Source organism: Boleophthalmus pectinirostris, unplaced genomic scaffold (assembly GCF_026225935.1).
Source record: "Boleophthalmus pectinirostris isolate CB_2022bp ecotype Guang Dong unplaced genomic scaffold, ASM2622593v1 HiC_scaffold_15, whole genome shotgun sequence".
In the NCBI taxonomy this organism is placed as follows: domain Eukaryota; kingdom Metazoa; phylum Chordata; class Actinopteri; order Gobiiformes; family Gobiidae; genus Boleophthalmus; species Boleophthalmus pectinirostris.
In genome coordinates, this window is record NW_026571070.1 from 9,202,696 (window position 1) to 9,226,027 (window position 23,332).

The window sequence follows — 23,332 nt, forward strand, 5'->3', positions numbered from 1 at the left end:
CACTAAGAGTATTTTTAGGTATATTTTACTAAATTATTTAGTGTAAGAGCTACAGTAGAGTTGACATTTTCTCAGTTTTGAGTAAAATGGGCATTTTTCATATTAACTGTGCACAGACTTTGGGGTTTAATAAAGACTTTTAGTATCAGAGCCATGATTTAGCCTTTGTTTTTCACTGAACCGTATCGAATCAATTTGAAATATATCATACCGAATCGTACTGAATCGATAGTGCACTGTATCGAAAAAACGCATCTTATTGTCGCCTATGTATCGGCAAATTCTTAACGATACCCAGCCCTGGTGATTTCAATATTAACCAAAATAATCGTGATAATGATTTTTTCCATAATCGTGCAGCCGTTCTGGACAAAAAGTTACACAGTGGGGCTTTAACTTTTATTTAGGAACATAGCCACTTCTCACATTTTTATCTTTTTATGTATATTTAATGGTTTTATATCCTAAATAAACCTAACTGACAAACTACAGGTGATGCGCCGCGCCCAGAGCAATTCTCCTCGGATTCCCCCAAAGAAGTACCACTCTTTCAAGGAACCCCGGGACCCAAAACAGCTGGAGAGCCTGCTACCGCCTCCCTGGATACAAGCCCCGCCAACGCCCCCCTTCCTACCCCGTCCACGTCAGCCCGACCCGGGACAACCACCACCTGCCCCTCATCCGAATCACCTGCATGCCAGAGGGCGCCACTAGGGGGGGCAGTCCCGCGTCCAGAGAGGGAAAGGAGAAAGCCTGGGGTCCCGAGGCTAGACCGCGCAGTGCAGAAGTTAGCGGCTGGAGTGGGGATGGAAGGGGGAGGAGTTCGGACGACGTCAACCTTGAGGGGGCGCAGCAACGGGTTTAAATCGGGAAGTGATAAGGAAAAAGGGTTTGGGCCGGAGATGAGACCACGCAGCGCAGAAGTGAGAGGGTGGGAGCCGGAAAAAAGAGCCCCGAGTCCAGATCTCGTGAACTTACAGCGGCGGAGTTTCGGGGTGGAAAGGCGATGGAGTCCGGATCTGAGGGAGCGGAGTCCAGGCTCGAGGGGAGGAAGCGCAAGGGAAAGGGGGTGGAGTCCCGATCTGAGGGGGCGGAGTCCGGGCTCGAGGGGAGGGAGCGCGAGGGAAAGGGGGTGGAGTCCCGATCTGAGGGGGCGGAGTCCAGGCTCGAGGGGAGGGAGCGCGAGGGAAAGGGGGTGGAGTCCGGATGTAAGCAGGCGGAGTCCGGAGAGAAAAGGAGGAAGCACGAAGGCAAAGAGGTGGAATCCATTCGCGAAAAACGTGGAACCAGACTCGAGGGGGCGGAGTCCAGATCGTCGGGTTAGTCGTCGTGACAACAAACAAAATCTAATCTCTTAATTAACTTCTTCTTTTTCCAGCTACTAAAACTGGCGACTAACAATTTGTATCCCTACCTGATTTGGACGGTTTTACTCGTCATTCATTTATTTTACCCTTCATTCATTTGTAGATAGTGAAACTGAAGTTTAAATTGATTTTATGCCTTTTACAATTACCGTAAATGTTAGGTAATTTAATCACCTTAGTAATTTACTCACTTAGCTTTCCGTGTATCATTCGTTCTTTTGAATTTCAATTAAGAACGAAAAACACTAAAATGGGAAAACAGTTTTTTATTTCATCATTCCGTTCTAGAGTCAAACAAAAAAAAAAACAGATTTCGACCTCTATTTCCAATATTTAATTTAAAGTTTATTTCAAATAACACCAATCAACAAAACCGCCTCAGTGCCTATTTTAATTTTCATATTGTATTCTTTTCTCGCAACAAAACTTATGGGGCAAATAAACCAGAGAGAATAAAATATCAAAATTAAAACAGGCACTGAGACTGTTTTGCTAAATTGGTGTTATTTGAAATAAACTTTAAATTAAATATTGGAAATAGAGGTGGAAATCTGTTTTTTGTTTGACACTAAAACGGAATAATGAAATAACAAACTGTTTTCCCATTTTATTGCTTTTTATTCTTAATTGAAATTCAAAAGAACGAATGGTACATGGACCCTTTCAGTGTATTCTGCTCTGCTCCTTTATATTCAGTTTATTAACATTTAATATCACACATTTTAAACATGTTTTTATAGGCTTTGAGTAGTGAGTAGGGACAGATGTTGCAGATTAGTCATATCCATTTTTTTTTTTATTTGTCTGTGACTTTAGGTAGTTGTATGTGTAAATTCCTTATGTGTATACACAAAAATAAGAGAACCATGAAACTATCAATATTAAATACATCCCACAGTTTAGCACCACAGAGTTTGGAGTGAATGAATAATGCTCAAAATTATAAAGTACCGTAATTTCCGCACTATAAACCGCTACTTTTTTTCACATTTTGAACCCTGCGTCTTAAACAACGAAGCGGCGAATATATGGATGGATTATTTGTTTATCAGCACAACGGATTCTCGCGCAGCCTGAGTGCAGAAAGTGTCGCTGTCTGTGCGATTAACGTGAAGTTTACAACAGTTTATTTCTGTGTCATAAAATAAGTTATGATGCTAAATGAACATTAGTGAGTCAGATATGTCTTAATAACCTGTACGTGTTAAATCAGGTGAGGGCGTAAATGACGAGAATAAACTCAAACTTCAGTAGCCGGACGTCCACTCGTACCTGATCAATAAAACTAGCCTCGCCCCCAGGAGAGTCTGAAATCTGCTGAAATCTTACAAGACACTGACATGATACAGACAAAACAGCGGCTCTTTCTGCAGGAGACATGCGCAGTAGAGCGAGAAGTGCCGTAGTCTGATAATCCGATAGTCGTAATACTGTCGTTTTATTGCCGAGTTACATGCACTGTTCAGAAATTAATAAAAATTCTGTGTAAATATCTAAAGTTATAGACAAGTGTGGCCTATATATGTACTTTTTTGTTTTAAAATTTAGTTGGTGCATCTTATATTCAGGTGCGCTCAATAGTCCAGAAATTACGGTAGGTTTGAGCATCTGAAAAAGTGGTATACATGATTTTTTAAATTGTTTTTATTACTTAAAAACTGTCCACATCGGGTAGGGAGGTCAACCACAATGTTCTTTTTACTATTACTACTTGACATAATCACAATCACGCATAAAATAACAAATTTCTACTTTTTTTCTAGCAACTAACCTTCTCTTACCTTCACAGAGTCGATAATTATCTGTAATATTATCTGTACTAACAAGGGGAACATTCTGTGCTGATCCTAAATATGTTTTTAATCTAATCTTTTCCAGACTGGGTCACTAACATGTAATAATTTCTCTTGTATCCAGGACATAGACTTTCTTCTGCAAATTAGACTCCTGCCTAATATATTAACCTCTTTTTCTTCAGCTTCAGCAGTTTCTTTTAATACTAACTCCTGACTGACTGTTTTAATCGATGGGTGTGTATTGATTATTGATTTGCTTATTTAATTGTTTCAGCACAAAGTTTCAAACCGTATTTCGGACCCGGCTCTGCCTCCACGCTCAGAGTCTTTCAGCAGCAGCATCCAACAGGCCAGGACCCCCCCAATGCACCGAGCAGTAGAGCCACAGGTGAGGACTGAACCAGGACTAAAACAGGACTAAACAAGGACTAAAACAGGACTAAAACTAAATTAAAACAGGACTAAACCATGACTAAAACAGGTCTGAAACAGGATTGAACAGGGACTAAAACAGGACTAAAACAGTACTATAAGAGGAGAAAACCAGGCCAAAACCAGGGCTAAAACAGGACTGAACAAGGACTAAACAGGGACTAAAACAGGACTAAACAGGGACTAAACCAGGACTAAAACAGGACTAAACAGGGACTAAAACAGGACTGAACAAGGACTAAAACAGGACTAAAACAAGATTAAAACAGGACTAAACCAGGCCAAAACCAGGGCTAAAACAGGACTAAAACAGGACTAAACAGGGACTAAAACAGGACTAAAACAGGACTAAACAGGGATTAAAACAGGACTGAACAAGGACTAAAACATGACTATAAGAGGAGTAAACCAGGCCAAAACCAGGGCTAAAACTGAACTAAACCAGGACTAAACCAGGACTATAAGTGGAGTAAACCAGGACTACGCCAGGAATGAATCAAGGTGAACTAAACCAGGACAAAACCAGTGCTGAAACAGGAATAAACCAGGCTTAAAACAGGACTGAACAAGGACTAAATCAGGACTACAGGATTAGTAAACCAGGACTGAACCAAGGCTAACTAAACCAGGTCAAAATCAGGGCTAAAACAGGACTAAACCTGGATTAAAACCAAAACTGAACCAGGACTGAACCAGGACTAAACCAGGACTAAAAGAGGTCTAAACCGGGACTATATGAGGACTACACCAGGACTAAACCAGGACTAAACCAGGGCTAAAACAGGACTAAACTGGGACTAAACCAGGAGTAAACCAGGACTAAACTAAAGTGAACCTGGACTAAAATAATGCTAAACCAGAACTGAACCAGGACTACGCTATAGGACAAAACTAAGGACAAAAAGAAGATTAAGCAGAGTCTAAACCAGGACTAGAACAGGACTAAAAGAAAACTAAACCAGGACTACAATAGGACTATACCAGGTAGAAATTATTGGTCAAAATTTTGCATTTAAAAAACTTAAAACAGACAAGACCAGACAATATATAGATAAATAAATTAAAACACTGACTTTTATCGGCATATAATTACAAAACATAAACATTTAAATTTATTGGGTTGATGGTTCAAAGTCTCCCTCTGCCATAAAGCGATAAATACTGGACCAGGGACCGGACCAAACCAAGACTTTGCACCAGTAGCATGTTTTTAGTTTCCTTATCCTTCCTCTCCTTTGTCAAAATCACATTCCTGCTACTTTTGTCCTGCATTTATACAAACCCAAATCTAACCGTGCACACCCTCCTCACCCTCTCCACCCCACTGCCCCGCCCTCTTACCCCCCTTACCCCCCTTGCCCCCCTTGCCCTCCTGCCCCATGTCTGTTCAGATGGCTCACCTGGTCCAAGTGAAGAGCCACGGTTTGTCTGGCTCTCAGTCGCTGTATGACCCCCACGGCGTCTCCTCCTCCTCGACCTCCGTGTCCCCCTCGCGGCCCCCCATGCCCCGCCAGAACTCGGACCCCACCTCAGACACGCCCCCAGCCCCGCCCCTCTCCCGCCTGGCCCCGCCCCTCGACTGGCTGAGGCAGGACGAAGACACGCCGCCCAAGGTCTCTGCATGCTCCCGCCGTTTACGAGTCTGTGCATGTTAAAGAACCCGGGGTATGTGCCGCCGAGGGGAGGGGGGGAGTCCGGGACGGCTGCGCTGAGTGAACGGATTCTTGTTTTCATCGGTTTCAGCTTGTGTTTTGCATTTTGACGTCATTTCACCGTTCAAAGATGTTTGTTTTTTTAATTCCTATGGCAACAGTCCTACGTTTTCATCCTTCTGAAGCCCATGGATAGTCTTAATGCACAAGTTAATCAAAAATATATTATAAAATCTTGTTTATTTAGGCGCATTATGTAACTTTTTGGTTGGGAGTTTGTTTCTTTACCCGGAACGTTCCACAGTATGACATTAAACAGCTCTACCTTTACATTTATTCAATTAGAGGTGGTTTTATAGCTTAAAAATACCTAGAAAATCAAGCATTTTGTATATGAACAGTAACTTGATCTGGTTTTCAGGGTAGCCGCGGGGTCTTAAAAGTCTTACAAAGGTCTTAAATTTCATGTTCCTAAATTAAGGCCTTAATAAGTCTTAAATTATGTTGTCCAAGTCTTATTTTTTCACAAAGATCTTAAATTTCTTTAGCCTATTTTGTGTAAACTCAACCGGGCTGCAGTGCAACTTTAAATGGAGGGAAAAAAACAAAAACGTGAAATCGTGTTAACAAAAATTATGACTTAAATTATGTTGTCCAAGTCTTAATTTTTACATTTCATTAGCCTATTTTTTTGTTTACTTAACCAGGCTGCAATGCAACTTTAAATGGAGGAAAACAAAAACAACAACGTGAAATCATGTTACGTGAATGAACGTCTAATTTGGATTATGCGCAAACAATACTTTGGTTTCTGGTGGCGGCGGCGATGAGTAAACAATCAGTAGAGTGGAGGAAGACGTTGGATGGATCATGGGAAAGTGTAGGTTTAATCCACAGTGGCTCTTAGATTCTAGATAATAGTTGTTTGGTCATTATTAGAATTGGATCTGGTGTTTTTCGCCCGCATAATGGGTGCAATGTTGGTCTTAATTTTCTTAAAAAGGGCTTTAAAAAGTCTTAAATTTGGGGTAGTCAAACCTGGGGATACCCTGGTTTTGTTTCCATGAAGATAGCAAGGTTTTTAAGACTACACTGCATGAAAATTTAAGATATAAACACTTAAATCTACCAGAAAATGACTTAAAAGTAGTGAAATTATCTGTCCATGCAGCGAGATAATTTGACTTTACAAGTTTTCTTAAAATAAACTAACCCTAGACTAGAATTAAGCATATTTATTGAAGAACTAGTAAGTAGAAAATAAATCTGAAAGCAAGTTTTTACAAGTTGATATGCAGTTTTAAAATCTTGACCAGATCAGAGAAATTTGCAGCGTGTATTGTGGAACTTTCCAGACAAAGCAATAATATCTTAGAGCAGAGGTCTCCAACGTTTTTCCTCCAGTGAGCTACTTTTAGAAAACGAAAATGCCAGAGAGCTACCTATTTTAGCAGTCGCAAGGAAACTGGACACATATAAGACCCTCGGCGATCCTTAAACGCAGAACAGTTAGATTCTTATAAAACATAAACCATTATCCACTTATTAGGGTATAAAGTCAGGCATGAAAATGATACAGTTAAAATGGTAATTAATCAAATTTTACTTCAACACAATTCAACACAATACATGTAATTTAGAATTCTACTCCCGAGAAAAGAATTTGATGGACCCTCAACCAGAAAAGTTAAACAATACACCTTTAAAGGGATAGTTCGGGTTTTTTGACACGAATCTGTGTGTCATCCCCGTGAGCAGTGTCGTGCATCCACACCGACTTACCCCCGAAAGCGTCCGGTGAGCCCAGATACTGGACGATTTCGGTGCTGACGAAAGTAGTCCGGCAAGTGGCTGGGGACATTAAAATAAAGCGTTTTTATTCTCAACAATATGTGTTCAAAAGAGTGATACATTTGCGTCACATAACCATGGTCGGGCTGCCATACAGATTTATGTCAAAAAACACGAAACTATCCCTTTAAGCTTAATGCATAATAATAAAATTTTTGTATTTATTGTGAAGCAGCTTTGTGTTACATTAAAAAAACAATGTATTATTATGACTTTAGTAGTATTTTTAAAGCTAGAAAATCCACTTAAAGCAGGAGTAAAGAACATATTTCAGAATGAACACTTAGCCTCGTCTCACTGATGTTGAAATATGACAAAGAAACAACTGTGTGGGATAGTTACAGGCAGATATTACAATTAATATCTGACTGGACAAAAAGAAAGTGCTCTGGCAATTATTTAACAAAATACTATCTAAATGTGATATCCTTCAAGTTCACTGCGTAATATTAGGACATTTACTTGCCCTAGAAGAAATAAAAGCTTGGCACAGGATCATTAATAAGTAAAATGTCATTCGAATACAACTTTGAACTTTGAAAATCAATTTGAAACCACTAAAATTATAATAAAAGCCTGTCATTGTCAACTTCTACTTACAAACAGCCAACATTTTCACTCTAATATTGAAGCTCGGTTGACAGTTTTCTTGTGTGTCAGGTTCCCCAGAGGACGACCTCCATCTCTCCGGCTCTGGTCCGAAAACACTCCCCAGGAAACGGGCCGGGCCTGGGACCTCGAGCCGGAGCCCACCTGATACGGGCCAGGTACGTACTGAGGTTTAAAGCGCCCATATTACGCCGTTGTCTCATCTACAGTATGTTTTAATGCTGTTTCCTCGTCACAAACAGACCTGGAGTTATGTTTTTGTTTCATTCACACATGTTTGACTCTCAAATCCTGCATATTTAGGCCGAGTTCTTCTCTCAAACTGTGTTCCACCTTGTGATGTCGTGATAACACCGTGTTCTCTGTGTTTTTAAAATCCATAAATCTTCACTAGAATCATTTGGATAATTTCAGCCCTGGAATTGCTCATCTCTACTGAACAAAAGGTAAAAGGAACAGAGTATTTTGAGCTTTGGAGATGTAGACAGGCTAATAATAAAGGACTCAAACATGTGTGAATGAAAAGTAAACACAACTCAGGTCTGTTTTTGAGGAGGTAAAAGCATTATAACATGACTTAAAGCTCACAAGAGTCAATTTTGCGTACAAAGCCTGCAAAAATAATGCTTTTTGTCTTGTGTATTGCCAGTTATATATGCACAATTTTATCCAAACAATATCCGCTAAAGCACAAATTATCACCAAATCAAAAGTCTAAGAAACAATAGTAAAACCTGTATTCAAAGTGAACCACAAGAACACATTTTCCAGGTGTCAAATCCCTCTGAAGCTTAACCTTTACCACTTACACGCCCCACTGTTTCCTCTGCTGTTATTTGTCACCGCCGCGGCTTGGTCCTGATGCTGTGTTTGCGCGTCGCCGTAGCAACCCGGACCTGCGGAGGACGGACGTTTCCATGGATACGCCCCTGAAGAGGACGAGCAGTGGCAGCTCCTCCAGCTCCAGCACCCCGAGCTCCCAGGGCGGCTCCAACGAGAGGGGTAAAACATCTGTACACGGGGTTATATTTAGTACCGCAGACAAACAGGGAGAGCTGAAATCAAGAGTGAATCAATGCTCAAGGTCGAATTTGTATTTATTTATTTTTTTATAGAGGATTAAAAATAGCAGCCACAGACACAGAGAAGGAAAGAGAAATCTGATCTAGGGTTAAAAGTATCGAAAATCAGATACTAAGCGATAATGAAACTAGTATCAAAACTGGATACCGTTTTTTTTCGGACTATAAAGTGCATTAAGCGAAACAAAAATAATTCAAAACTTTATTCAACTCATTCACAATAACTCTCAAGATTGTTCAGTTGTAACACAAAATACAAAACAAAACACTCACTTTTTCAGTTTGTTCTTAATCCGTGTATCATTCGTTCATTCGTTTTTCAAAATAAAACCAAAAATAAGAAAACAAGAAAACAACTATTTTCTTAATTATTTGTCTCCAAAATCAAAATGAAAAAAAACGTATATCTATTTTTTATTTATTTTTTTTTTTTTTCGATTTTGTGTTTGTTGGAAAAAATGGGATAGCGGCCGTTTCCAGTTTACGTGACTTAAACTGCGAATGCTGGACTGAACCAGGACTAAAACAGAACTAAACCAGGACTGAATCAGGACTGAGTGTCGGGACGGGCCTGGAGTTGCACCCGCATACACTGTCGGGTGATCAGGACGGAGACCCGGACCAGACCGGGACCAGAACCTTGACCAGGGACTGAGACCAGGACTGAGACCAGGACTGAGACCCAGGACTGAGACCTGTTTAGTCCTGGTGGTTCAGTCCTGGTTCAGTCCTTATGTAATGCAAAAGTCTGGCATTGCAGTTTAAGTCATGGAAATGGGAAACTGGTCCTGGCCTCAGTCCTGGTCTGGTCCCGGTCTGGTCCTGGTCTCAGTTCTGATCACCCAACAGTGTATGAGGCGCACCTCCGAGCCTGTCCTGACACTCAGTCCTGATTCAGTCCTGGTTCAGTCCAGCATCACAGTTTAAGTCACGGAAAGGGGAAACGTTATCCATTTTTTTTCCATTATTCATTTAAACAGAAGATCGAAAACTGAAAAAAACGAATCGTTATCCATTTTTTGATTTTGGTTTTAGGGACAAATAATGAAGAAAATTGTTGTTTTTTTCGTTTTCTTATTTTTGGTTTTATTTTGAAAAACGAATGAACGAATGATACATGGATTATTCCTCTTCCACAAATCTATCAAAGTTTAACGATTTCAGCATCAAGCATGGCCAGATCCCTCTCCTCATTACCCGAGTCAGTCTCGTCGCTGTTATTTAGCTGTTCAGTGATGATTCCAGCCTTCATGAAAGCTTGGACGACACCGGTAGCTGTAATGATCTGACAATCCATCAAGCGGTGCAGCTTCATAGTTTACCAAAGTCGTACAAAAATATTTTGACAGATTTTTGTGCGCTAAGTACCACATAAAAAAACGCATAAAATCGGTTTGAGGTCAGTGAAGCACACTCAGAATTAATACATAAGGCGCACTGCCGATTTTTGAGGAAAAATTAAGGATTTTATGTGCGCCTTATAGTCTGAAAAATACATTTAAGCAGGTATCAATACTAAAAAAAATCTTAAGTGAACCTTTTCTGAATAGCTTTAGAGTGATCTTGAGCTGTATCTGAACAAGTATAAGAGCACATAGACTAGTATGTGCACATAGAACCTACCTTCACCACTGAGGAATTACACAGATATAAGGTCACATGGGAATAGAAAAGAAAGTACTACTATTCAATACTGAAAATCACATTCTCATGTCTAAAGAAAGAGAGACAGAGTGGTTTTATTGTCATCATAGTATCAGAATCGGTATTATTAAATCTGTGCCTTAGTTACTGAAATCAAGTAGCATTGTAGTAGCAGTAGTATTGTGACAACACTATTTTGATCATAAAACCAGGAAAATACATGCAGAATTTAATACAAAATGTGCTATAAGTCATGAAATATAATTACGATAACCTAATAATGATAATGTAATGTTAATATCCAGTGAAAGAGGTAACACATTTGTACTATGGGATATTTATAGCACCATAGACAATCTGGGCGAGCTAAAATAAGACGATGAACACACAGAGAAATTCTCAAGGTTGAAACTTTTATGGAGGGTTAAAAATAGCAGCGTTCAGCCAAAGATAGTGAGAGAGAAAGAGAGATGAGCTCATATGAAACCAAGAAATGAATCAGGATTATTTACTACCAGGGGAAAGTATCTGTGTTACATTCAGGTGAGAGGCAAAATACAAATACAATACAAATAAAATATAAAAATAGTAAAAAGAAAATAATACAAAACATGCTAAAAATAAATAAATAAATAATAATAATAATAATAATAATCTATACATCATCATCATAATCAATAATAATAATAATAATAAACTAATTAAAATAAATGTGAAGGATATCAACCTGAATGTCCCAGATTTGAGGCATAAACACCACAGTAAAAATAGAAAACCAAGATTTAAAAATACAGCAAATTACACAAAATCAACAAAAAATATGATGAAAATATGATTTCCCTGTACATAACAAAAAGTGGAGTGTTAAAATTGACTTTCACAGAATCAATTTTAACATTTTATCAGGGTTTATATGAGTCCAATCTGTTCTAGAGTTAATTTAATTAAGTAACACTGGACCAAATTTCCTGTTTAACCCTGAAATCAAGAGTTACAGTATATGAACGTTTTGAAAGTAAACTGGTAAGACTTTGTAGGGTTATCCTGATTTAGCTGAATAACACAAAGAGGTGTTTTATTTTTACACTTTATTTGAGTTAATTTAAGATGAAATTATGTACAAAACTGGTTCAAATAAAATAAACACTCAGATTTAATCGTACTAGTCTTAAAATAATAAAACCAGTAAAATAAAATTAGAGCAAAATCATAGAATAGCAATAAATAAATAAAACCAATAAAATACATAAAAAATAAATAAAATAATTAAGAGACACAGAAGACCACACAACTCACACGGTGTTAAAAGCCAGAGAATAAAAGTGTGTCTTTTTCGTTTTTGTTTTTTTTTTTTTGTTTTTTTTTCAATTCAAACAAATCTGATTATTATTATTTTGGCTTTTTTGCTATGACCAGATTTTAACATAATCTATTATTTTCAAATGCAATTAAACTAAGACTTAACCCTAACCAGACCAAAAACCAAAATCTGTAATTAAAGGTGCACTGCGAAGCTTTACTGGTGGACGTCCCGCTACCTGCTTGTCTCCATGGAAACGTTATTGCCTTTGTGTAGAATGTTCCACAGTTTATATTAAACCTGTCACGAGGGAGACAATCAGGTTACAGCACTATTATTGTACTATTATTGTAATTTTTGAGCCAAAGATACACCAAAAATTAATAAATACTAGACGGATATGTTTAATGTCATACCATGGGACATTCCAGGGCAAGTAATAACATCTCCATGGAGACAAGAAGGTACCAGACTCTCTACTAGAAAAGTTGCGCAATGCACCTTTAAAACAGAAATGAACCCTGATGCAGTTCTGTGTAAATTGGTCTGAAAACTGTTCTCTTCACAACATTAAAGGTTAAAAATGAAACCTCCCGTGACCCCTAATCCAGCCCCTCAGAGACCAGACCCGTTTCAGCTCGTTTCAAACAAATCAGGAGCACGGCCCTCGATGCAAAAACAATTCTACAATCACAAAATCAAGACTAGTGAATATATTTTAGTTTGGCTCCTTGGCGAGAACATCATTTGGATGCCGGCTTGATTGCATAATGTCGTACGAAGAGAGAGTGAGGACAGTTTAACAGAAGACAAACTTGAATACTGAAATTATTCTGTTATTGAGAATTTTAATAAAGACGAAATATGCAAAAGCTGACAACAAAGAGTCATTTGAGGTGAAATATAGTGGTTACAACGTGAAGTAAAATCAGAATTAACATGTATCTTTCACTGAATTCCAAAAACATACATTCTTACAGTGAGCGGGGTCGCCTTTCCACGGATCTGACCTGTAACTTGCCCTAGTCATGTTATCTGCTTGCCTCTATAGAAAAATATAAGTTTAACGCCAAACTCTGGAACATTTCAGGCAAAACAAATTAAGCAATAACATCTCCACGGAGGCGAGCAGGTTTCGCACCCTCTGCCGGAAATGTTACACAGTGAACCTTTAAAGCAACACTGTGTAACTTTCTAGAAGTGGCATTCCGTGGAAATAGAAAATCTTACTTTGCATCATTTTCCATGGAGCTAGATACGTTTTACGCCATTAAATGTGGAATATTATTGATACTTTGCTTAATCTTAAAACTAATGTGTGCGTTGTATCGCCACGGTAACTGCTGAAGATTCCACCATAGAGATTTTATATTGATATTATAAAATGGAGATATTAAAAGGAGCTTCATTCCAGCTACTATAGTACTTATGAATAAATTGTAGGGATGTAACGATATCCAAATCTCATGGTAAGATATATTCGTCTCTCGGTACATTATTTATTTCGATATTTTGTGGAGGCAACAAAATTGAATAGTGAATATGTTACTTTCTCCTCTTAAAATGCCTTGACAAGACCAAAGAACTAAGACTTAAAAGTGCTTAGAACTGTTATTTCTTCATGTAGTTTGCACCAAAATGGAGCAAAGGATCATGGTCGATGTAGTTCCTTCTGTTTTTTAGCTATTGCAGCACCATAACAATGAATTTAAGAAAAATAACTTGTGATTCGATATATTGTGATGGCCCACGATATTGTTGAGAGACTTTTGACGATACGATGTCACGATATTTTGGTTATTGTTACATCCCCTAATAAACTGTAATCTATTTATTTATCGATTTTAGTACCCTGTCTTGGAAAATTGTGTTTTTTATTTATATATTTAATATTTATTGTGATTTTTAGCCCAGCCTGATGAATGAATCGATTATTTATGGAGCAAAACCATTCTGCACTGGAGCACTGTAACACTTTATTTGTAATTGGGTACCATTCAGAAAACTGCCTATACAATACATACCTCGATACATAGGCCGCAATACGATATATATCTCGATACATAAGCCATAATACAATACATACCTCGATACATAGGCCACGATACAATACATACCTCGATACATAGGCTACAGTACGATACATATCTCTATACACAGGCCACGATACAATACATATCTCAATACAGTGAGCTTACGATTTGATACGATTCAGTACAATATATTTAAATTCGATTTGATATGGTTCAATAAAAAACAAAAGCTAAATCGTGGCTGTGACTGATGCATAAATAACTGATTCATTCAAAAATCACAATTAATATTAAAATATATAAATAAAAAACCACGATTTTCCAAGACAGGGTACTAAAATCAAATCAATCAATAAATAAATTACAATTAATTAAATGGTAGTGTAATAATAACCAAAATATTGTGATATTGTATCGTCAAAAGTCTCTCAGTAATATCGTGGGCTGTCACAGTATATCGAATCACAAGTTTTTTTGTTATTGTGGTTTGTTAAACCACTTCTTGTGCAAAGTTCATATGAAACACAAACATTTTAATCATCAAAACTGTGAAAATGTCAAATGTATCGCATAAACAAGTTACCTGCCTCTAAACAAGCACCAAAACTGTAGCGCTGTAACAAAGTAATTTAGTAAAATATACCAAAAAATACTCTTTCCGATATATCGATACTGTATCATCACATTAAACAATAAGATATATTGATATTTCTGTATTTTTTCACACTCCTAGTTTATCCTAGTGAAATGTGGAACCAGCCTCTCAAATCTGCAAAACAAATTTAGTTGTATCAATAACCAAAAGAGCAACGTTCCCATAGAAACAAACAGCAAGGGCCAACATAAGAGTCAGGTTTGTGGAGATGCAAGCCCCCTCAGGACACAGTTTTTCAGTGCAATAAAAACAAAAAAAAACATGCTTTTATTTGACAATATTTTTAGTTTATTTTCTGTCTAAAAAGTTACATGATAGGGCTTTAAATAGAGCCATGGTCAGCTTATTTGAAAACAGGTATTAACCGTTCTCCACCTTCTTCTTCTCTCTGTATTTCAGGTAAACACGAAGTCTGTACTCTGCCGCGCTCCCACGGCTCCAAAGAGGACCGAGAGGTGACCCGCCCCAGCCGACCCGCCGTGAGTCCGACTCTAAACACTGAACAAACGCTGCTTTTTACGACTCTCCTGACTGTCACCTGAACTAACCGCTCATGTGTTTCATTCATTTGCATCTCTCTGCTCCATCTCTCAGAGCTATAAGAGAGCTGTGGACGAGGTCAGTCAAATACATGTCTAATCTACCCACACTGTCTCTGTACAAAAATATAGACCACAAACTTTACACTTATTATTTAAAATCTTACAACAGCTCCTCATTTGTTGTGTGAGATAAAGGCACACTATGTAACTTTTCTTCTTTCTGGAGGATTTACCACCTGTTTGGTTCCATTTAGATGTTATTGCTTTACTTTACGGCATTAAACGTATCTATCTTGCATTTATTCATTACAACACAAAGCAATGCAGGAGTTTTTAATGCTACATTGCAAAAAACAATGTCTAGGCAAGTTAAAATTTACTTTATTTGAGTCGATTCAGCTTGACAAGTAAAATTATCTACCAATGGAGCAAGTGTGTTTTTATTAATTCAAGCAACATTGGATTTTGTTTCTTATTTTAAGTGCAAAAAATTGTTGTTTTTTTTTATTTTAATTCTAGCGAGATACAAAAAGTCTTGTTCCAATGGCAGATCATTTTATTTGTCAAGTAAAATTTACTCAAATCATGATAAAACTTTCTTAAATCAAGTCTTCCTAAGTTTTGCGGTGTGAAGAAATGTCTTGGAAAACGTGCAGTGGGCTCGCCTCTCACAGATCTGACCTGTAACTTGGCCTGGTGATGTCCCGCACTTGTTTTCATGAAGTTGGATATGTTTAATAGCCAGACTGGCGCCACCTAGTGCCTCTGCTCAATTTCATTTCTCTCCAGCGACTAGGTCAGGAATCAGAATACACTAGATGGTTCGCAAAAATCCCGGAAGTGCCATACATTCTGTGTTGGCAACGATTCCCGAGATCGACGATTTAAAGCTGGAACAAAGAGAATGTTTGGTGAATTTTGTCAAGGGGAAAGACGTTATTGCCCTTTTTCCTACGGGATTTGGCGCGTCACATACATCATGAGCAATTGATTAAATAAAAAAAGTACTCGCCTACCGTCGAGCGAACGAATCCTAATGCTGCAAGGTCAGACGGTTTCCACGAAGTGAAACCAGCTGATGAATCAGGCTATATTTTTAATGCCATATTGTGGAATATTCCAGGTAAATAACATAAGCAATAACATGTCCATACTCGTGACAAGCAGGTGGCATCCCCTCCACCAGAAAAGTTACATAATGAGTCTTTAAATTAAGTTTGAATTCCCAGATTGCTTTTTGATACATACTTAAAGGTGCATTGTGTAACTTTTCTGGTGTAGGGTTCGTCAGATGCTTTTCACCCTGGAGATTGTATTATTTTGTCTGGAATGTTTCACAGTATGGTATTAAACCTTTCTATCTTCACGGAAACCAAACCAGACCAAGTTACAGGTCAGATCTGCGGAGAGGCGACTCCACTCACAGTCAGAACGCCTGTTTTTCTAAGTATTTTTGAGCCATAAAACAACCTGTAATTGAATAAATGTAAGTTAGAGCTGTTTAATGTCACACTGCGGAACATTCCAGGCAGCCAATGACGTATCCATAGAAACAAGCAGGTGACAGGTGACAAAAAGTTACACAGTGCACCTTTAAAACTTGAATACATTGAGTAAAATTGTGCAAAACTGTATTGGGATTTTTGTAACCTGAAGTAATTAAAACAAAACAACTGAAAACTATGAAATGACAACACTTTTAGACTGACTTGAATTGAACTTGGACAAGGATTGTTTTTTAATTGATCTGTTGTGACAATTTGACTTGACAAAACAATGAAACAAGATGAAGTCTTTTGACAGACGTTCGTCAAAACACAGCCAATCCACAGTTTGAGAAACTGACTTAACACTTAAATTTTTAAGCTTTTGAAACCGAAATAACAAATAGTGCAGCAGGAAGTTTACAATATTACACTTACATATTTTAAGTACTGTACACTCTTAAAGTTACTCTACTTATAACATAATTTAAAGGTGCATTATGTTATTTTTAAGAGATTCATTTATCTGCTTGTCTCCGTGAAGAAGATGTTTTGCCTTTGTCTGGGAAAGCTCCACAGTATGGCATTAAAATGATCTAATCTCAATAGGGATGTAACAATAACTGAAATATCGTGATATCGTATCGTCAAAAGTTTCAATTATAATACCATAGGTGACCGTAGGTCACAATATATCGACTTACAAGTTCCTTTGCTTAAATGCATGGTTTTATAGTAGCAACAGTTTATAAACATCAGGAACTACATATCCCATGATTCATTTCAGCTCAGACAACATGAAGAAATATGTTTTTACTTGAATTCTTGGGATTATGACGGAAATTATTCAAAATCTTATCAAGGTATTTTAAAAGCAAAAAAGTGTCCTATCTACAATTATATCAGCCTCTTCAAAATATCGCAGTAAATATCGTACCGTGAGATTTGGATATTGTTACAATCAGTGTCTCATTCTTTCATTCATTTTTCAATATAAAACCAAAAATAAGAAAGAAGAAAAAAAAAACTATTTTCTTCATTATTTGTCTCCAAAACCAAAATGAAAAAATGGATAACGGCTGTTTCCCGTATCCGTGACTTAAACTGTGATGACAGACTGAACCAGGACTAAACCGTCTGTTTCAAGTCTTGGTCCCGGTCTCGTCTCAGTCTGGTTCCGATCTGGTCCTGGTCTGGTACCGGTCTCAGTCCTGGTCTGGTCCCGGTCTCAATCACGGTCTGGTCCCGGTCTGGTCCTGGCCTTAGTCCCGGTCCTGGTCCCAGACTCAGTCCTTGTCTGGTCCTGGTCTCAGTCCCGGTCTCAGTCCTGGTCCCGGTCTGGTCCCAGACTCAGTCCTTGTCTGGTCCTGGTCTCAGTCCCAGTCTGGTCCTGGACCTGGTTTAGTCCTGGTTTAGTTCTTTTCAGTCCATATGTGTCGCAAATGTCCGGCATCACAGTTTAAATCACAAAAACATGAAACGGCCGTTATGTGTTTTTTCCATTTTTCATTTAAAAACAAAATCAAAAACTAAAAAAAAAACTAAAAAAAAGAATAAACAAATGATACATGGATTTGTTACATCCCTGAATCTCACTTTTTCAACTAGAGGCATTTATTATTTACCTTAAAAACATGCTTTCTTATAGTGAGTGGGGTCCCCTCTCCACAGATCTGACCTGTAACTTGGCTTTGTGTCATCACCAAAGAAGATAGATACATTTAATGCCGTACTGTGAAAAGAAATAACAGACAGAAAAGTTACATAATGCAGCTTTAATATTGGTTTACAAAGGGCCATAATAGTTTTGAGTAATTTTGAGTTTCAGGTTTAGTTCGATACATTTCATTTATATCTCTGTCTCCACTCTTTCTTCCTCTTTTCTTTCTTTTTAGGAGGATCTGGTAAGAAAAACTAAAAAAAAAAAACTGCACTCACTGTCTCTTGTTTTCCTCCTTCACAAAGTTTAACCCTGAATGCCTCTTTAACCTGTGGTCCTTGAACGCAACACAGCAGCATGACGCACTGCTCACTGCCAGTTCGACACAGAGACAGTTCAGCCACATTATCAGAGTTTAGCTGCAGAATTTAATCTATTTTTTTAATCAGTATTTATTTTTTATTGTTTAAATTACAATATACCGATTAATTATGTCAGCTATTACTAATTTCTAATTTAATTGACATGGGGACAGGTCAAATTGTTATGTTAAAAGTCAGATTTTGTGAGGTGGTTTGATAAATATATTGATAAAGGAGTTTGACAATATTTAAATGAATAGATTCAACATTTGTGGCTTTTAAAAACACCACAAAATTGATTCAAGAATACTGACTACTGCCCCCATCTGGGAGAAAGATGTAACTGCAGTTTTATATTCTGAAAATAACCAATGTTCTGTATCTTATTCATTGTAATTTGTATTGATAAATGTAAAAACTTAATTATATTTAAGTTACTGACAAAAACAAACATTACTACACAGCCTGCAGCTTTCCCTATGTGAATGATTGAATGATTTTTCCTAAACAAACATATAAACTAACATTTTTAACAATAATCTTTGACTGAAGCATGCAAGTGAGTGTGTCCTCGTTGAGAACTACCCAAAGCTGTGCACAAAGATGTCTTTTGTTTTTGTTTATTTTGTGCTATGGGCCTGTTCGACAGTGAAACCTCGTGTAATCTTGATTTGCATGGGCATTTTGGCTACACATGCTACACAATAGTGATGTTTCTGTGGGTTAGAGTTACAGGACACAGGAGGACCAACACAGAAGAAAACACTGTCAAAGCGAATAAACAAAAGTGAAAATATGTCTTCACAACAGCCTCAGAAAGTGGTGACATGATTTAACCCCAAAGACGTTTTAAAAGGACTTAGATTAATATGGTGTGTTTATGGAGCCAATGCTGAAAATAATAATAAAGTTGGATATTTAGTTCAAAACAGTGAATCTTCTATATCACACAGAGTCACACAGGGCCTCCATATGAAATGATCCAATTATTTTGAAACAAGGGTGTCAAACTCAAATTCACAGAGGGCCAGAATTAAAAACTGGGACTAAATCGTGGGCCGAACTAAATATTTATTGAAAAATGTCAACAATATCTGCATGTTTTCTCTTCTTTCGAGATATGTAACGTTAAACCTTTTCTTTTTAAAATAAATGTTCAATAATAGTTTTGCTTAACTATTGCTTAAACAGAAAAGGCATAATATAAAAATACTAACAACATTTTAAATAAATAATGTTTATAGTCTATCAGTGACCGGTGGGCAGCTATAATACATGTTTGATATGATCTCGCGAGCCAAATATACATATACACACAAATACAACATATTTTACAAACTTGAATTGAATTGATGTAATGGCTGAATTTTAATACAGTTAAGAAAATGTTGTTAAAAGATATATATTGAGTCACTTTTGTTAATATGCTGGCCCCTACTGTACAGTACAATGCACCACACTTGACCCCCCTCACTGACCTATTTTTTTTTATTCTATAAATTACAATTACAAACAAATATTTAAATATATAAAGATATATCATATATATTTCTATTTAGTCAAGTCTTGTCTATTTTAAAGTCGACATACTATACTTAAACACACTACAGTACAAAACATGACCAATCAAAATGTGTTGTTGTCAGGATAATTACAAAACTCATAAAGAGGCTGTCAGTTTAGTTGATATTTTTTACCCCTAACTGCGCCACACTTCTCATTGAGTTAATTGTTCATTTGTTTAATTAATTCCCTCATTTTTTTTTATTATCGTGTATTTTATTTCCTTTCAGGACTTGACGGCTTTGGCCAAGGAGCTGCGCGAGCTGCGTCAGGGCGAGGAGACCAGCCGACCGCCGGTGAAAGTGACGGACTACTCTTCGTCCAGTGAAGAGTCCCACAGCAGCGAGGACGAGGAGGGCGAGGGGGGCAACAACGACGGGACTGTGGCCGTGAGCGACATCCCACGAATCATGTGAGGATATTTTAATTACAATTTTTTATTTATTTTTTTCTGTACCGTTTACATTGATATACATTTTGTGTGAAAAAAAAACTGTGCATATATTCATTGACTTATGTGGAGGAAAAAAGCACTGAATAAATTGCAAAGAAAAAATGATGAATCATGTGAGGATCTGACGGTCACACTGCGTTATGATGGATACAGGGAACATATACATCCATTTTATACCTAAACCAAAACATATTCATAATTTACTGCTAAGACTCTGTACTCATTTCCTCTTGTGGTTGAGAAAAATCTGTTACATGCAACATTCTGAGGCTTTTTCCCATTCAAAAAGATATAATATGTAGTTTAGGTAATCGGTATGACAACAGCTTTAAATCTTTACCAGTCTGAAACCCGTATCACTGGATTGCATTTATCCAATTACAGATGTTTTTGAAAAATACAGTATATACTATGTGTATTTTGCTTGGTGGAGCCGTGAAAACAGGGACACAAAGCACTGTTAAAGGGCCGTAAACAAAGAAAGATAGTTTGCTTTGGTCTTGTTTACAGTTTTTTGACAATTATTTAGAATACCCTGAATTCATTTACTGTGTTTTTTGGACTATAAGTCGCTCCAGAGTATAAGTCGCACCAGCCAAAAATTGCGTAATGAAGAAGAAAAAAACAAACAAGTCGCACTTTTTGAGGGAACCAGGAATCAACATTTCCTCTTGAAAGGCAAATCATAGTAAAAACACTAGAACAGAGAACAACAGACTGTTAACGTCACATATGAACAGTTCTTCAGATAAATATAACAGAAACAACAGAACAGAACAAGTTTACCAAACTCTCCATCTCACTCCAAATCACTAAATCCATTCAATTCTTCATCCTCTGTGTCACTTTTGAGCAACTCCGCGACCTCCGGAGGTAAACAGAGCGCCACTTCCTCTTCTGTGTTGGGGAGTAACAGATTACATGTACCGGAGTTACGTAATCAGAGTACAAATTATGAGTAACTGTATTCAGTTACAGTTACTCTTTCAGTGAGTGGTAATTGGATTACAGTTACTTTGTTGAAATAAATCGATTACATGGCGATATTTTCCTGTTTTCACATTTTGGCCTAAACTAGGACTAAAACCAGGACTAAACCAGGACTAAACCAGGACTAAAACCAGGACTAAACCAGGACTAAAACCAGGACTAAACCAGGTCTAAACCAGGTCTAAACCAGGACTAAAACAGGACTAAAACAGGATTTAACAGGATTTAACAGGACTAAACCAGGCTGCGTGGACGTGTCTCCACTTCTATCAATAATATTTTTAATAAAGTAAAGTCTGGGCTTTTCATTGTCTTTTAGCAGATAAAACATCTTATATTACCACATCCTCGTCTTTGCTTCTCTACAGTAAATCAAGTAATCCAAAGTATTCAGATTACGTTACTCACTCCAGTAATTTAATGGATTCTGTTACAAACTACATTCTGGGGTATGTAATCTGTAATCTGTAGGGGAATACATTTTAAAAGTAACCTCCCAACACTGTTCCTCTTCTGTGTAGCTGTCGTCAGACTCAGCATCAGTTTCAGTTAGAATTATTCCGGCCTTTCTAATGGTTTTGATGTCACTGAAGTCATACGCATTTTAAATTTTCATGGTACAGAAGTAATGTTGCGATCGACTGACATGATACAGACAGGACACAGGCTCTTTCTGCAGGAGACATGCGCAGTAGAGTGAAGTGACAGTGGTACAGGAGGAACAGGAGCAGCAGATACTGACACACGAGACTAGAAACTCTCGCCGCTGTCAGTGTGAAAATTTTAATATATAAGTTGCACCCAAACCATGAAAAAAAGTGCAATTTATAGTCCGAAAAATATGGTATATAGTAATTTTAAATGAGACTATACATTCAGTTTTTGTAGTGCACGTTCTGTTTGAGACATTAAAAATTTAAATGTTTTCTTTGTTTGTTTGTTTTTCAGGCCGGCAGCGAGTCAGGGCACAAACGAGTCTCTGGGCGGCTCTTCGGGTCAGAACGATTCTCACAGCGATTCTTTTGGAAACAGCTCCCAGGATTCAACACTGATGATGAGAGAGGTGAGTCAGAGGTTATTACAGAACTACAAAGGGATGTCCAATACAATATAATACTACAATATAATTTTCTTTACTGCAGATGAAATAATAACATGATGTAACAGGATCGGGGTCCCAGTTTGACATTTACGTTGGTTTAAAATCAACATTACAATAACAGCATAATAAACTAAATTAAAAAGGAGTTTTTTTGTTTGTTTGGTTGTTTGTTTGTTTCAAATATTAAACAAAAAAGATCAAATGCAGCTCACCATTTTTCTTTTCTTTTCATTTATTTTGAACTGAGAGTATAACTGATAAATGATGCTACATTTTGGTAATTCTGTCTATTTTCAGGCATAAATCTGATTTGATGTTTTTTTTTTACTCAAAATGATGTGGAATCATGTTATTAACATTAACGCCGTTTATAATCACCTACAGAACATAAAACATAGACTACAACACATGAACCAGGACTGAACTAGGACTGGTACAGGACTAAAACAGGACTGAACCAAGACGAAAACAGGATATGAACCAGGACTAAACCAGGGCTAAACCAGGACTAAACCAGGACTAAACCAGGACTAAACCTGGGCTAAACCAAGTCTAAACCAGGACTAAATTAAGGACTACTCCAGGACTAAACCAGGACTACTCCAGGACTAAACCAGGACTAACCAGGACTAAACCAGGACTACTCCAGGACTAAACCAGGACTAAACCAGGTCTAAACCACGTCTAAACCAGGACTACACCAGGACTAAACCAGGTCTAAACCAGGACTAAATTAAGGACTACTCCAGGACTA

General features: G+C 37.5%; 1 protein-coding gene across 1 annotated transcript in view; it reads left to right on the plus strand.

The window, feature by feature from the left end:
* Nucleotides 1–23,332, plus strand: part of tnikb (TRAF2 and NCK interacting kinase b) — a 111,064-nt gene that overhangs the window by 69,894 nt on the left and 17,838 nt on the right. The window contains exons 16-22 of the mRNA XM_055150928.1: nt 3,438–3,551; nt 4,987–5,208; nt 7,759–7,865; nt 8,594–8,709; nt 14,821–14,900; nt 20,263–20,444; nt 22,425–22,539. Coding sequence (XP_055006903.1) covers nt 3,438–3,551; nt 4,987–5,208; nt 7,759–7,865; nt 8,594–8,709; nt 14,821–14,900; nt 20,263–20,444; nt 22,425–22,539 — 936 coding nt within the window. The remainder of the gene's footprint in view (nt 1–3,437; nt 3,552–4,986; nt 5,209–7,758; nt 7,866–8,593; nt 8,710–14,820; nt 14,901–20,262; nt 20,445–22,424; nt 22,540–23,332) is intronic.